General features: G+C 37.2%; 3 protein-coding genes across 5 annotated transcripts; 1 reads left to right on the plus strand and 2 right to left on the minus strand.

The window, feature by feature from the left end:
- Positions 1-467: 467 nt before the first annotated feature.
- LOC120460086 (uncharacterized) lies at positions 468-5,931 on the minus strand. Its single transcript, XM_039647715.2, has 7 exons — positions 5,834-5,931; positions 5,105-5,440; positions 3,188-3,223; positions 3,020-3,088; positions 2,609-2,725; positions 2,309-2,352; positions 468-1,997 (listed from the first exon to the last, which is right to left on the minus strand). The coding sequence occupies exons 1-7, from the start codon at positions 5,871-5,873 to the stop codon at positions 1,761-1,763; spliced, it is 879 nt and encodes a 292-aa protein (XP_039503649.2). The 5' UTR covers positions 5,874-5,931; the 3' UTR covers positions 468-1,760.
- A 340-nt stretch (positions 5,932-6,271) lies between these two features.
- Positions 6,272-9,948, minus strand: LOC120460106 (uncharacterized). 2 transcript variants are annotated; one of them, XM_039647749.2, is made up of 6 exons: positions 9,850-9,948; positions 9,424-9,771; positions 8,364-8,411; positions 8,167-8,280; positions 8,032-8,072; positions 6,272-7,334 (listed from the first exon to the last, which is right to left on the minus strand). In XM_039647749.2, the coding sequence occupies exons 1-6, from the start codon at positions 9,896-9,898 to the stop codon at positions 7,077-7,079; spliced, it is 858 nt and encodes a 285-aa protein (XP_039503683.2). In that variant the 5' UTR covers positions 9,899-9,948; the 3' UTR covers positions 6,272-7,076. The 2 variants fall into 2 exon arrangements, with proteins under 2 accessions (XP_039503683.2, XP_039503691.2); XM_039647757.2 differs by having other exon boundaries at positions 9,424-9,768; positions 9,850-9,946.
- A 781-nt stretch (positions 9,949-10,729) lies between these two features.
- LOC120459045 (B-cell receptor CD22) lies at positions 10,730-16,101 on the plus strand. Of its 2 annotated transcripts, XM_089132744.1 has the most exons (11): positions 10,730-10,773; positions 11,049-11,106; positions 11,467-11,805; positions 11,904-12,152; positions 12,615-12,869; positions 12,965-13,207; positions 13,276-13,363; positions 13,466-13,511; positions 14,197-14,295; positions 15,465-15,533; positions 15,674-16,101. In XM_089132744.1, exons 1-10 carry the CDS (start codon positions 10,771-10,773, stop codon positions 15,528-15,530), a joined length of 1,446 nt encoding a protein of 481 aa, XP_088988870.1. In that variant the 5' UTR covers positions 10,730-10,770; the 3' UTR covers positions 15,531-15,533; positions 15,674-16,101. The 2 variants fall into 2 exon arrangements, with proteins under 2 accessions (XP_088988870.1, XP_088988871.1); XM_089132745.1 differs by lacking the exon at positions 12,615-12,869.

Consider the following 16,101-nt stretch of genomic DNA (forward strand, 5'->3'; position numbering starts at 1 on the left):
GATGATCCGCAGGTGATATTGCGTAACAGAAACCTAAATGATTAATATTATAAGTATCTTGCTGACGACCCCAATGAAAACTCCAGTTATGGTATTCTGTACTCAATACCTTGACTTACTTTAATGTATCAGAGAACTTTGTGCTGGATATTATGCATGATATACTGGAGGGAGTTGCACAGTATGAAGTGAAACTGCTTTTTCAATACATGAGTTACAATATAATTTTAGGCGATTCCATTCCTCAAAGATTGTATGCCTTCAACTATGGCTATTCGGACAAAAATAACCACCCAACCAGGGTCAACCTATAAAGCATACACTCTTAGAAGAAATGGTTCTATTTAGAACCAGAAATGGTTCCTTCCCCCTTCTTTATATATGGAACTCCAAACCTTTTTTTTGGTAAAAGGTTCTATTGGCCAAGTATGGAACCCCAGGGTTCTATATAGAACCCAGAGGAACCCTTTTTTTAAGAGTGTATAGAACCTTTTAGGGGTTCCAAATATGTAGCACTGATAAAACCTTTTAAGAACCTTTTCTTCTAAGAGTGTGAGGTGGCCTTCAGCTGCTTGCAAATGGACTCTTTTGAGGAGACAGTGGATTTCCAAATGTGTTGCCCTGATTCCACAGTCCACGCACAATGAGTGTGAAATGGAGATAAGCAGCCTTGTAGATCTGTAGCATCAAACCCACATTGCTTATAGAAATACAAGTTGTAAATAGTAATGAGATAAGAAGACCTCATGCAGCATGGACCAACAAGGGTATCAAACAACCTCCAACCAAATATCGTAAAAGTCCAAAAAGTTCTTCGTTTGAAGGCAAACTTAAACAGTTCTCAAATTGGGCTTAAAGAAAAGGTAGTCATGAACTCAACCATGGGGTTTCCCTCAATCCAAACACAACTCTCTTGCTCGTCTGTGATCAGGGTTATATGCTGTAATCAATTAACTCTAGCGCCCTCAAGCGGCTGCTAGTGGTGGTAACACATGTTGGCCCCAATGCATCATCCTCAAGAAAACAATGGAAAACAATATACAAGTAACGTTTTATACTGTTACATCAGAAATTGGTCACTGAATTCAGTGATTCAGGTCAAATGATTGTGAAATAATGATTATTAAAACACAATAACACCAACAGATCACATTTTCTATTTGTTCATCTCATCTGGCTGTTATAACTCACGTACTGCAGCCAAACAAAATATAAAGTTAATGATTCATGGGTAAAGAGCCGAACTAAAACAAACACTGATCAACATAATAGATCCCCAGACATATGTTGTGATGCAATTGTGACATATCGAGATCTTTACTCACACATATTTCTATACCGACACTTAGACTGGGTAGAAACAGTAGACATTAGATTTACAGTACATTTAATGTGTGAGAGTTCATTAAATAAAATAATAATTTACAGTCTTACACTATTAGACATTAAAGCTTATTTATTCAAGAGTGCAATTCAATGATTTTTCTTTATATACACATTACCATTCACAGTTTTGGGGTAACATTTCTTACTGAATTAATACTTTCACACATTAAACCGATTAAAAGTGACAGTAAAAAAATTACCTTTACATTGTTCGAAAAATAAAATCAGCTCTGATCACAGGAATTAATTACGGTTTACAATAGATTCACGTAGAAATATTGCTGTTTTGCTTTTTTTTTTTGCCATTGTGAGAATAAGAGACATATAAGAACATATGAAAATTATTAAGGAGAAACCAGACAGGCTGCATGTTATCAGTCAGTATTTTGATCGATACTGTAATAAATTGACTCTTGAGCAAAACCAGGTTTCATTTCTGTGTAGATCGGATCCAGGCAGTCTGCTGGAGCAGAATCGATGTAGTTGACGTCTTTGCTGTGGGTCTGTTGTGTGTTTGTCAGTCTGTGAATATCCTCAACATACGAACCTTTCTCCCTTTGAGCCACGGATGAGTTTGAGAGTACGACTGGGCTCATTTTCAGATACTCGTCCTGTAAAGAGGACGCTCCATATCAGCAATGAAATCAGTGCCGACCCAGTACCAACCCGATCTCACGGGGAATTCGTACGAATTAGTACGATTTTGCTAAATTGTACATATTTTACGAATTAACCAATTCGTATGAATTCGTACGAATGACCTACCCCTGACCCCGCCCCTAAACATAACGTCACGTGGGTTTGGACTAATCGTATGAATTCGTATGAGTGAGGTCATACGAATTAGCCACTTTTGAATCACTCGTACGAATTGGTCGTGAGATAGTACTCGTGAATGTGATATGATAGATTACGGACTTACAACAATGTGATCTGATGTTGTCCTGGTGTGATAAGATACAGAAACTGGAGAAAAAAATACATGTATTAATTGCATGATAAATGTTAACAATGTTTAATATTGTTTATATGTCTAGGTGGTGTTTTTAATGCTTTATACGATGTGAAAATTCATAAGTTGACAGCATTGCTGAGTATTTGCTTAAAACTGCAGTGTAAACTCAAAAACACGGTCATTTTGGTGATCAAAGATGAGTTTTAAGGGGGATTTTAGTCAGTGAAGATGGTGTAGATAAGAGGAAGTCTTGTCAAGCCGACTCACCTGACTGCTTGCAGGTGGCGGCCCATTTAAAAACCTTAAACAGAGCGTATGGACACACAAGTAGAAGTGTGCCGACACACACCAGACCCAACACGGTCACAAACCAGAGGTGAGATTCTGTAGAAAGAGGAAACGATCTGACACACATGATAAAAACACCATTCATTTGTGTGAAAAAAGAAACAGAGAGAGAGAGAGAGAGACCCTCGCAGATTTCTTCAAGACTGGTGACGATATTAGATCTGTTAATGAACACCAAGACACAAGCTGTGTGTTTGTGAGAAGTTACAAAGAATGGAAGTTACTGTAAAGAATCAGATGTGATGGATATAGATAGATAGAACCAACCAACCAGACAAAACAAATGATTGAAAGAGTGAACTGTGAATAACACGATACACAGACAGATACCCTGTTCTCCTGTCTCGGCCCAGTTCTGTGCTGTGATGTTTGCAGGACTGTTTGTGCTGCTGACAACCACTAAAACACATCATTTGAAGGAAGTTCATTAAAACATTGTGTGAATATTTTTTATTTTTTGTAAACAATAAACATAATTTTCCTGGTTTACTATCGTACCTCTTGGTAATGAAGTTGTGGGTCTCTGTGGTTTATCTGTGAAGAGAAGGAACGTGAACAGGAAAGATTCGCTAACAGGGAATGTTCCCAGAACTTTCTGGCAAGGTGCTCTCAAATGTTCTTCCAGTAATGTCCGCTCAAAATGACATGGTTCTTAATGTCAGCACTCCAATCTAATCTTATTGAATGAGGTCTAACATTTAATAATATTACTTGTTTTAGAATGTTCAGAGAACATTCAAAAGTAACAATGGGCGTGTTTCCATTACAGATTTGCACAAAACTTTTGCGATATTTTCCAAATGTCGATAAAAAACGATTGCGAAATGACGGTGTTTCCATTAACCGATGTTATGCGACTAAAACGTATTTTTTTCCCTCTCGCGATAAGTCATTACAAAAATCATGGCAACGGACTTTGTTAGGTTTATAACCTATTTCAGAGCCATGACATGACATTCACCGCACTAGACATTATTATTATTAATGGAAGGAAGGAGACGTGGTGTGTTATCCAAGCATTAATGGCAGGGAAAGACACAGAGTTCCTGGGTGTTTCTCCCTTATTTCTGATTTGATGTCTTAATGGCAAGTCTTTGAGGTTTAGAGAGGCTATTCCTGTAATTACTGTTTCTTTTTTTTTTAAATGAATTTAATAAACAACTCTATCTCGTATTATGTCCCAAACGGTCGTTGCAAAATGAAAAATGAACGGTTGTTCTATTTTTAAAACGCAAAGTTGAACACCAACATTTTAGTTTGACCACGCCAATGCTGCGCTATATACATCTCAACGAATTTTCAGATATTTGTTTATGACTTTTTGCCCCGTTTAAAACAAATTAATATGGGGAAAAAATGTAGATTTTACTGGTTTTCTAAGGCCAAATTAGAACCTGGATATTTATGATATTTTTCCCGCAGTGCTGTATAGGTAAGTTATTATAAATGCGTCTGAAAAGATAACGAGCTAAAAACATAATCTCCGGATGCACCTTTCATACGGATTACATAATCAGAAGGTATTAGCTTACGATTCGAATTTGTTCTTTTTAAAGTGGACATTTAAAGCTTTAGTCTATAAAGGATATTGTTTCAGTTCTCGCGCTCCAGTTCACGAAGATCATAAATCGCACCTGATTGTTTTATGTTATTTTACAAAAGCACAACGTTTTCTTGTTATTGTGACATCACGCAAATAAAAGTAGTTGCGAATAATATATTATTATTTTCTGTATAACCAGAAATGATAGAGTATTTTAAGTGGATTTCACTGTTGATGGGAAAATGAAAGTGTTCACCACGCGGCTCTTGAATATTGGTCAAAATCGAGTGTTATCCTAGCCCTATTATTATTATTCTCCAACCTCTAGGCCTACTATGAATGAGATGTGACGAATTGCTTTGTTCCTTTTTTTGGATAAAAGCGTCTTCAGATGTAGCCTGATAAATGTTATAATAGGCTAATGATGATAATTATTATCATTATTTGTGGACACGGGCCTAAAACACACTCCGTCTTCTAAGTCAGGTGACTGTAAATGCGCAAAATCAGTTTTGCGAAAAAATCCTTTTTCGAATTGCCTGAAAAACCTCCGTAAAAACTTTTTTTGCGATAAACGGGAGTTTTTTGCGAAATTGACGTGTTTCCATTGAGTGTATTTTCATTTCGCAATTTCAATTTGCGCAAATTGAAGGGTAATGGAAACGCAGCTATTGTTATAATGTTTGCCAAATGCAGGGCTGCCAACAGAGAAGGTCTAGCGCCAAGCTAAACTCAAAAGTTGTCAGCTCTGCCAAATGAAATGTTTCATTTATGTTCACATTACCATTTTTAAACATTCAGATCTACCATTCTGCAAAACGTTCTTAGAACATATTTTTGTTGGCTGGGATGTGTGCGTAAAGGACTCTCACCTCGTCTTCTGACAATTAGTTGTCTTTCGGCATCGGGATCAGGCATCATTTTAACATCCACGCCGAAGGTGTACACGTCAGAATCCTCTGAGATCAGTCCGAAGATGGTGGCGGTGAGAAAGTGCGCGGATGTGTTGTCAAGAAGAGCGAATCGTCCTCGTCTGGTCCACCTGTTGGATTCAGTGGTCTGAACCAGTTTCTCAAAGAATAATCCATTTGATCTGCCGAAGTACTTGCTGTTTCCCTCGTAGTGCGATGGGTATCCGACGTGAAACGTAAAGTCTTCTCCCTCATATCCAATCTCAGTCACAGTGCAACTAATGTCCAGTAGACAGACTGGAAATGAAGTGACATAAAATGACAATTGGCTAATAATATAGTAGGTAAATACGTTTAACTGTGGTGTTTTACTTGTGGTAGATCTGTTCAGATTATGTCAAGTCAAGTATATTTACACAATATAGATTGCATCACAGCAGCTTCACAGTATCAATCAAAACATAATAACAGTGTTCATTACTTGGTGGAAAAACATCCTCGATGTAACCCTTAAGATCCTAATTTTGTGTACAAGCAATTATATTAAAAATTGTTTTTTTATTAGTAGATAGTGAACTATAGATTACCAAACTAAAGTTTCAAAATCATTTTCCCAATACTAATGCAGACAGAATATCTTCTGAAATTCAGATAGTGTTATTTTATTGTAAAACGATCACTAAAACTCACCTGCACAGATGCAGAAACCAAAGACTCTTGCTGTCCGCATGCTGAATGGTTTAATATGCTTTTGATGGTGGGCAGTGTATAAACCTCATCTGTCTTTCTGTCTGTCTCTCACTTCCTTGTTTCTATTTGGGTCCAAAACACAAGACTTCAGTTGTACAAATGCAGTTCAACTGAGATTTCTCAATATGATCAACTTCCCTAACTTTTCACCAATATGCAGCCTTCTCTTTTCTGTATAATTGCTTGCACAGAAACAAAACATTTAAACACAATTTACTGTAACAACTGCATTGTAAGTATTGATTTGACTGGGGTGTTTTTACCGGTTTGATTAAGCACATTACTCTATAACTGTGCAAACTGACACTGCAAAACATTGGAAACTTGTTTTCCATTAGAATGTTTATTTGAAGCAAAATTGCATGGTCTAATGAAACTTTTTTTCAGAGAAACAATGTATATTTACATTGGATTGCAAGACAAAAACAACAGTGCAAAGTGAAGATGAGAAACACAATAGAATAATAATAGTACCTCATAATACTGTATCAGGCAGTTACTGCTTCTCAAAACCAGACAAATCTGAAGGAATTCTGTATTATATTCAATAACTTACATATCAAGATCCTTTTTTATTTTTTCTTCTTTGTTGTGCATTTTTTGTGCAACGTTTTTATGCTCCATATTAAAGAAGGCAATTTTATCCCTGTGATTTTTTTTTCAAACTCATCATATTCATTTTATAATTTTAGCAAACTCATATTTAATCATAAAGTTACATATTTAAAAGTTTTTTCCACAAACATTTCTTCATGCCATAAAATAGTTGAATGCAACTCTAGATCCTTGCCTCATTTAGTATGTGCGGTTCTATGAATATGCAGATGAGCCACGCCCTCACTCCCTCACTCAGCTCTGAGATCCACTGGTTGACGATCTGATTGGTTGCAAGTTCGTTTGTGACGTCAGAAACGCCAGCGATTTCAAAGCGTGTTTTTGAGACTGTCTTTGGTTCACTGCAGTTTTAAGGAGGAAATACTCAATGCTGTCCACTTATGAACTTACACATGGTGTGTGTTAAAGCGTATTAAACACACAAAAATAGACATAAACAACATTACAAACTTGATTTTCACCACAGGGACTTTAACAAAAGACTGTATCAATTGATTCACTTAATATTTTTTATTTTATTTTGTGAAAATACCACAAAAAGGGTTTTGATGCCGCTGTTGATGAGGATTCAGTGATCAATAGTGTGATAGATCGCCTCTTCTTGAGCAGAATCGGCTGTAAAACTCTGATACACGTGACTCCGTCTGCTGGCGTTCAGTTCTGTGTAGATGTGGTCTTGTGTTTGTGCTGGAACTACATCTATGTAGTAGGAGTCTGTGTCGACTGCTTCTGTGTTTATGTAATCCAGGTTTATGGGTCTGTAAAATTCCTCTTGACCACTTTGAGCTTTGGATGAGTCTGAAAGCCTTATTCTCTGGTAGGCATCCTATATAAAATACATAAATATAACTTAAACAATTATAAGCAGATAATGGCTAATATATATATATATATATATATATATATATATATATATATATATAAAAGCCTGGCCATAAAAAAAGAGTTGCTCTTTAGATTAGGCAAATGCTTAACACTGTGTCCTAGCCAGACGTGATGCAATAATCAATATAATATAATAATAAATCAGATCACCTTTTCTTTTTGTTCACCTGGCTGTAATAACTCAAGTATTGAAGCCAAACAAAATCTAAAGTTAATGAATTAAGGGTCAAGAGCCCAACTAAAGCAAATACTTATCTCCATAATGGTGACTTAAAAGATGTGGTTTTCTCCTTCAGTGATTCTGCTTGTTATCATCAGGTGTCTTCAATAATGCTCAATCATCACTCAATTATTCACTTAATTATCTCATTAACTTTAACACTGCTTCAGTGTTCATTTAACACTCAGCTCAGAGTTTATATAATTCACACTCTCAGTGTCAATTTAACACCGGGGATTTTGCTGTGTACTATACAAGATCTTGCCCAAAAACTGATGCACCTCTTGATGGAAACAACATCACAACATTTATTTCCATAAATCTTGTCATTGTCATCCTGGAATATGGCCATGATGTGTATAACAATAGTAATGTTAAAACAACATGATAAATTATGAATGAGATTTGCTGTCGTCACCTGCACTGGGTTTGATATTGTCCTTCGGTGAGGAGCAGAATCTGATAAGAGCATAACCAATTTAATTATCCATTCATTAAACTCAGAACATTAACAGAAGATGTTTTGAAGAACAGACATGTGCTCTAGTCTCACCTGAGTTACGCCGACTGCTGTGTTTCAGGACTTGAAACAGACCAAACAGAATCACAAAAAGCAGAGCGCAAACACACATCAAAGCCACCATCATCATGAACCTGGAGTAAGACTCTGTTGATGCAAACCCACAATGAGTTGACTGAAAAAAGGAGAACCACATGTGTGTGTGTGTGTGTGTGTTTTCGTAACCTCACCGTCACGTTCTTCTGGGAACAGGTCAATGGTTTGTTCTTGTGGATCCCCTGCACAGAAATCAAAAGCGAAAGGACTATAGTTCATCTATATCGAAACCTCACCACACATGCAATTGAGATCCGTCCTCACACTCATTATGAGCCGTGTAAGAGGAAGACGATGCCGTATCACATCCCATCTGAAACCAATCTCAGAGTCTCAAATGCACCTCAAATATCTCTGTAACTGTTGTAGGGTCAGTGTTTCACAGTGCATATGATCTCAGTACAGATCGACATGGGAAATATACAATAATATACTTTTATCAAGATATTAGGTGTCACAGTTTGTGACGAATCTATATTCCATGTCCTCATGTCTCAATTTACATACATACGCCGATCCATGAGAACATACCTGAAATTTACATGAGCTTTTAAAAACCACAGGCACAGTGTAAAAAGAGCTTTTTAAAGTAGAATGTTTAAGATGTTTAAGTCAAGTCAAGTCAATAACGCTTTTAACAATATAGATTGTTTCAAAGCAGCTTTACAGTGATAAAAGGGAATCACAGGAACAGAGATTTTTTGGCTTTACATCCGCTCGAATAAAGTTATTGTCCAGCTTAAGTTAGTTTTGATTGATTCACTTCCATTGCAAAGATCATTAGTTATTAAAGGGATACTCCACTTTTTTAGGAAATAGGCTCATTTTACAACTCCCCCAGAGTTGAACAGTTGGGTTTTACCGTTTTCGAAAGTATTCAGTTGATTTTTTGATTTTTAGAAGAATATCAGCAAGCAATTTTTTTCCTACTATGGAAGTCAATGAGACCAGAAACTGTCTGGTTACTGCTATTCTTCTAAATCGGCTGAATGGATTTGAAAACGGTAAAACCCAACTGTTTAACTCTGGGGGAGTGGTAAAATGAGCCTATTTCCAAAAACAAGTGGAGTATCCCTTTAACTTAGGGGCCGCTAAACACGACACCGTTCCAACAGAAAACCCTACATCACATTAGCCGCTCGTACATATTAACTATATTCAGGACAGTGAGTCTCCAGCTGTTGTTCATCTCACCTTTGCTGACCGTAATCCAGATCTCAGAGGTAAAATCCGGCAGGAGATCGATATCCACCCCACACCAGTACCTCCCCGAGTCTTCTGGAGCCAGCCTAGAGACGAGAGCCGTGAGAACATGAGCGCTGGTGTCGTCCAGAAGAGCCAGTCTCCCTCGTTCAGACCTCGCGTCTCGACGGCTCGTGTGGACACACTGAAACCGGCCGCTCATCTGACAGAAGAACTTGCTGCTGTTCTCGTATGTTTCAGGGTATCTACAGGAGACTGAGATGTTGCTTCCCACAGATCCGGTGACGGTAAGAGCCAGTGGGTTATTCATCAGACACAGCGCTGACAGAACAAACACTGCTGACAGAGAAAGATTCAGTTATTAGAGGAGAAAAAAGGGCAATTCTCACTGATTCAGTGTCATGAGAGATATCATACCTGAGAAACTGATGGAGGAGACGGTTCTCATGACTGTCGACTTCAACATCGACTCCCACTACCTGTTCTCACACTACATACTAGATAGAGATTGTGTGTGTGTGTTTATAGAGTTACACTTCCCTAATGGATAAACACAAACACAGTGTCAGAAGAATAAACCTCTCCCTCTTCAGGCCAGTGGAGGGAAAGTCTGGCGATCCTCAATGTTACACCATCCATCCATCATATTCTTTCATTATTTCTTTATTTCATTCATTAATTCATCCATTCATTCATCCATCCATCCCTATATTCATCCATCCATCATGTTGTTTCCTGATTCTGCTGTAAGGGAAGGCAATTGAATGTTCCTGCCTGAAGGAGCTGTAAAATATTACTGAACATAAAAACATACACAGTTTGATCTTATTTTTTAAACACTGTCTTTAAAAATGAAGAACTTGTCTTAAAGAAAGAAAAACATTTACGACTTAAAATTGCTATATGTGTCAGAGGTCGCACGCCTCTGGAGCAACTAGGGGTTAAGTGTCTTGCTCATTGGTGTCTCACAGTGGATTCGAACCTGGGTCTCTCACACCAAAGGCATGTGTCTTATCCACTGCGCCATCACCACCCCAAAACACTTTCATGAAGCTGTAAAACACCATCTAATGACGGTGACAGCAAGTTTCCCTTCACACTGAAGTATTCGTTTGATATCTGTAAGATCTGTAGTCATTCATTTAGATGTTTTTTAACCAATCTTTTTGAGTGAGTGTTTTTTCTTTTTCTTTTTGCAAGAGGTTTCATGTGGGTTGTTGCTTAAGTAGACTTTAAAAAGAGGAAGGAAAAAAAAAGACTGAAAATAGCAGAAGAAAGTTTTCAGCTTGCATTTGCACTTCACTCTCCTGGAGTGTTTACAGCGGCTGAAACTACAAAATGGTAAGAGTTACTATCGTTCCGTCATTAATATTGTCTAAATAATGAATCTCCACAGAATATTGAAGGGAGAAACATTTTCTATCGTAATAACCTCTGAACATCCGGAGCTCATGTGTTCCTAACATTGTCTTTAAATGAGTTTCAATCGTGGAAATCCACTACAGTAAAGATATTTTTCAATCATTTTTGCACTGTTTATAATCTAATACACTGCTGTTATTGTAGTTTTCATGAAACAAAAGCTGACATGTTGTACTGTTGTGTAAATGATTCAGTTTGCTGTGGTGATGTCCCTGATAACTCTTGCTCTGGTGTTTCTGCTCCTGATTCCAGGTCAGTCTCTTCTGTAAATGACACACGAGTTAATTACTAACTAAGAGTGAAAGGTTTTGGCTAGTTAGCATGAAAAATATGACTAGTAAAATATCTACTATAACGTAGGGAAATTTCTATGATTCATTTGTTGCTTCCAAACAAAATTGCATCATTCAGGTTTTTGCTGATATAATGCGAACTGCTGAAGCTGCTAACATTTACAGCGTGACGTTGTTCATAGTTAGTGTTCAATGTTCTGCTTCCTGCATTTCATCACCGTCTGTCTGATGTCTGTAGACACAGATCAAATCATATGTGATTCAAAACATTTTCTTAAACCTTGTAAATATTTATTTCCTTGTAAATATTATGTTTCAGGAGTTTGTAGTGAGTGGAGTGTGAGTTACAGTCCTCCACACATCTGTGCACTAAACGACTCAACAGTGATAATGAGATGCACTTATACATACCCTACTGGATATAAGATCGAGAAAGTGTTCTGGATAAAAACACTGGTAAAAGATGATGACGAGTTTCCAGATCTGTCTAATGATCCTGAATACAGTCAGAGGCTTCAGTATCTGGGAGATAAACAGCAGGACTGCACCGTCAGACTGAGTCATGTGACACTGAAGGATTCACGCATGTACTATTTCAGATTCATCACTGATAAATACAAATGGATTGGTAAATCAGGAGTGAATCTTACTGTCACAGGTGACTTTGATGAGGTTTATCTCTTCTTCTGTGCATTATGTTGAATAATAATCAGTGTGTGACAGCAGCACTAGATATAATGTGTGTGTTGTGTTCAGATCTTCAGGTGGAGTCTCCTGAGAGAGTGACAGAGGGAGATTCAGTCAGTCTGACATGTAAAAGCAGCTGCGCTCTGACTGACAGAGCAACATTCATCTGGTACAGAAACTCACTGAAGATATTAACTGAGAGTAAATTCAGGAACACACTCATCCTCAATCAAGTCAGAAGAGAGGATTCAGGCAGATATAGCTGTGCTGTAGACGGACACACACACGTCTCTCCTGATGTTCACCTCAATGTCACGTGTGAGTATGTTCTTTAAAGTTTTCTTTCCAAAGTTCACTCGTCCCTCCTTTTCTTTAAAAATTGAAGTAATTGGGGCTAATCTTTAAAATATTAATATACTCTCTGTTTAGTACAGCCAAAACACATGAACAATACATGTGTTTTTAACATTTTCTGTAGAATGAATCATTCAAGAGCCGAACATATAGCGCTTTCTTCAGTCACATCTAACAATTACGTTACTAACTTCAATTTGTCATATAATTAGGAATCACTAACTGACCTAGTTTGTAAGTAATCTAACAGCACTGAACACAAACACAGAAAAAATATGTTTCTTAATACTTGACATGATCTTTTGACACAAGGATCCATGGATGTATGTTATTATTGCTAAACTCTGCACCTACAATCTGTGTGTAAGGATAGAAATAGAAGTGTTTTGTTGGGCTGATGGGTGATACAATAAATTTCTCCTGTAGATCCTCCAGTGAAACCAGTGATCTCCATCAGTCTATCTGGTGTAATAGTGGAGGGAGATTCAGTGACTCTGAAGTGCATCAGTGACTCAAACCCTCCTGCAGAAATCCACTGGTTTAAAGGAGGAACGATTGTAGGATCTGGAAGAATCTTCAACATCTCAAAGATCAGATCTGATGACAGTGGAGAATACAAGTGCAAGTCCATCAATGAACATGGAGAGAAATACTCTGATACTGTGACTTTAAACGTCATGTGTGAGTTGTTGATGGTTCAGTAACTGTAGTAACAAACAAATGAGTGGATTAGCATTTGCAAAACATTAATGTAGAGTTTATTTTGTCTGTTTTAGATCCTCCCAGGAACGTCTCAGTGTCCATCATTCAGTCTGGTCAGATCTGGGCAGGAGATTCAGTGACTCTGAAGTGCATCAGTGACTCAAACCCTCCTGCTGTGAACTTCAGCTGGTTTAAGGAGAATGAAAGCTCAGCTGTTGGATCTGGACAGAGTTTCAGTGCACTACAGAGTGGACGCTTCTACTGTCAGGCTCACAATCAACATGGATCTCAGAGATCAGACGCTGTAACTGTCACAGGTGAAGCTTTTATTAACACACTCCAGTCTCAGTTTTTAGATTTAATTATGATATTCTCCCTCTTTCAGTTGGTCCTGCTGCTGGTTGGCTCGTCTGGTTGGGGATCACAGTGGCATGTGTAATCACCATCATCATCATCATCGTATTGTATAAAATGTATATAAAATAATCAACAGAGAGTAACATAATTAGCTTTTACTTAATGCAGAAGTGCAGAAATTAAGAAAATGATTATTAAATGATCGTTTTTTTTTACAGTCAGAAGAAAAGGATAAACTGTAGATCTGCAATACACGAGTATGAGGTGAGATGGCCACAGAACCACAGAATGATAGTAATAAATCAATCACAGCTTCTCTGTTCATGTAGAATATATATATATTAGCACACTCGAGATTTTACAGGATTTTATGTGGGAAGAAACACTGTGGAGTGATTACACTTTTGATTGTCATTATAATAATTTATAATCTCTTACATTTAATACGGTGATGATTATGGTTGGGTATCGTTTGAATTTGAACGATTCTGATTCCGATTGTGATTCCTTGTTTCGATTCCGGTTCCTAACGATTCTCGATTCCGATTCTTTTAAGAGGCAGGGTCAAAAAAGTTTAGCTAACCTTGCTAACCAACGGTCTTTCTGAAGGAAATAATCCTTCTGTATAAATACTCCTTTTGTCACAAATTTAGCATTTTGCCGAGATTTCGTTATTTTTAGAAAAGTGAAGCCACACTTTGGATCGCCGACGTAAGGTACTCATGTTCGACTCGCGTGGTTATGCCAACACTTCCGGTAGACGCTTCTTCGTTGGTGTTGTTCAGCGGCTTCTTCTTCCGCACGGCGGACTGTGAATATCGAAACTAGGAACCGAAATTTTAACTTTGGAACGATTCCGGGAAAAACGAAAAGTTAGTCTCGGTTCCAATCGATACTCGATTCTCGATACCCAACCCTAGTGATGATCCTTTTCTCTGTTTCCCTGTAGAACTATCCCAGAACTGATCCCAGAACTGATCCCAGTGAAGGCACATATACATCTCTTGATCTCAAGACCAGATCATCTGACCTGTACGACACACTCACAGTAAGAGAAATATCTGAATCTACACGTGCTAAAGAGTTGCAGTCAAAAGTCAGATCATTAACCCCTTTAAGACCGGCGGGAGCGCCAGCGCTCCGGTTTATGTGTGTCTGTTTAAGAGCTTATAGAAACTGAAATTAAATGGCTAGCTCAATCATTCTTTTTCAGAGATGTAACATGTTCATATAAAGCCTCAAACATGCTCATGTTGCGTTGTTTTCACCCTCTAATGAGTCTGTACAAATTGCGTAAAATGCGTTTCACAAAAAAATCACAAAAATGCATTGCACGTCTTTCCACACATGATCTGTAGATCTGCGATTGATAGTTACGTCTTCCGATGGCTCATTGTTCGTATCACGTTCTGTGCACTATGACCCCAGCGTGTGTCGTATATTGTGACGTCAAAAGCTGCGTCATTTGACCATGCGTTTGACTCCTATTTGACTCCCATCTTCTTTATGTTCCTTCTTATTGTTATTGTCTTTTTACCATTGCTTCATTCTATCATTTCCTTCTCGTTTAGACACTCGCAAATACAAGCACATTCACACACAAACACAACACGCAACACGCAACGTTATGTCTAAACGAAAGTACACGGACGCGGAGGTTTTGGAAATACGTCTGCTCATCGGCTTTATTTATTCATTTTATATTTATTTTATTAGTAATTGTTCTGACAGGGTCTATTTATTTTATATTTTAACCAATTCAATGTTCAATCAATATTCAAAAGCAAAATGTTGACCACAAATGTAATTGAATATTTTACATTTTTACCCCTTTTTTGAGTTTGAATGAGTGTATCTTAAAAACTAATTTATGTAAAGAGTTCAAATCAATTCTGTATAGTTTTAAATTGTTTTATGCACGTTTTTCACATTGACAAGTTTCAGGTTGACATTTATCCATTTTTTGTATTGAATAAAATATGCATATATTTTTTTAAATTGTTTTTCTTTTAGTTTATTGCACTTTTGAGATATTTATCTAGGTACTATTGATTTATTACAAACATAGCCTTCAATTTGGGAAAGTAAGGATTATTTTGATGTATGACATATGAAAATGCTCAAAAGAATGGCATATAAAAAGAGAAAGATATACTCTGGTGGGATTGTTCTATGGCAGGTCATAAAGGGTTAATAATCAATGTGTTTTTGCCATAGATTGTCCATCCCAGACCTGCTGTTCACCAGTCGGGCTCTTCTGGATATGAGAATCTGTCAATTTAATCTGTAAGTCTTCCTAATTTCATCAAAAAATAAAGAAAATGTCCTCGGTAGTCAATTAACTAGTCAAAACAGTCTTTTCTCAGATTATTTTTTAGGTCTTGTAGTGTTGATTTATGTAAATGTGTGTCTTATTTCTGTTGAAGCCACAGCAAGACGCCGCAGTGAGATGAAGCTCAAGCTAAACTTTACTGTCCCATCGCTGGACACTTCCACATCACAACTACCAGTGAAAACGAAACATCTTCAGGATTTACATTTTGCACAAAGTAATGGATTATATTCATGTGACATTAATAACAGTCAATGTGTAATTAATAAATTAATTTCGAGTCTTTAATATGTTATACATTTTATCTGTGTATTTAAGGTCCATGCGACAGATTTTTCTCTTTAATTGTTTTCAAATAAAACATTAAATGATAAAAAAATGTATGAAAATTCAATATTTTGTTTTGAATCTGTGCTTTAGAGTTAATATCAGCACTGGCCAAGTCACGTGATTTCAGCAAACGTGGCTTCGTTGGGTCATAATGTCAAACGAAATTTGATAATAAAACGGTTCACAACTTTT

This window comes from Pimephales promelas, chromosome 6, assembly GCF_988280905.1.
Source record: "Pimephales promelas chromosome 6, fPimPro1.hap1.1, whole genome shotgun sequence".
NCBI lineage: Eukaryota > Metazoa > Chordata > Actinopteri > Cypriniformes > Leuciscidae > Pimephales > Pimephales promelas.

What these genes read in the sequence shown, in the direction of transcription:
- LOC120460086 (XM_039647715.2), bottom strand. Translation starts at nt 5,873, where the DNA reads ATGCGGACAGCAAGAGTCTTTGGTTTCTGCATCTGTGCAG. An exon ending in TGGTTTCTGCATCTGTGCAG is followed by an intron (nt 5,441 to 5,833) that starts GTGAGTTTTAGT and finishes CTTCATTTCCAG; the next exon opens with TCTGTCTACTGGACATTAGT. An exon ending in GGCCGAGACAGGAGAACAGG is followed by an intron (nt 2,726 to 3,019) that starts GTATCTGTCTGT and finishes CTCTTTCTACAG; the next exon opens with AATCTCACCTCTGGTTTGTG.
- LOC120460106 (XM_039647749.2), bottom strand. Translation starts at nt 9,898, where the DNA reads ATGTTGAAGTCGACAGTCATGAGAACCGTCTCCTCCATCAGTTTCTCA. An exon ending in CTCCTCCATCAGTTTCTCAG is followed by an intron (nt 9,772 to 9,849) that starts GTATGATATCTC and finishes TTTCTCTGTCAG; the next exon opens with CAGTGTTTGTTCTGTCAGCG. An exon ending in CAATATCAAACCCAGTGCAG is followed by an intron (nt 7,335 to 8,031) that starts GTGACGACAGCA and finishes TATTTTATATAG; the next exon opens with GATGCCTACCAGAGAATAAG.
- LOC120459045 (XM_089132744.1), top strand. An exon ending in TGTTCACCTCAATGTCACGT is followed by an intron (nt 12,153 to 12,614) that starts GTGAGTATGTTC and finishes TTTCTCCTGTAG; the next exon opens with ATCCTCCAGTGAAACCAGTG. An exon ending in TGTGACTTTAAACGTCATGT is followed by an intron (nt 12,870 to 12,964) that starts GTGAGTTGTTGA and finishes TGTCTGTTTTAG; the next exon opens with ATCCTCCCAGGAACGTCTCA.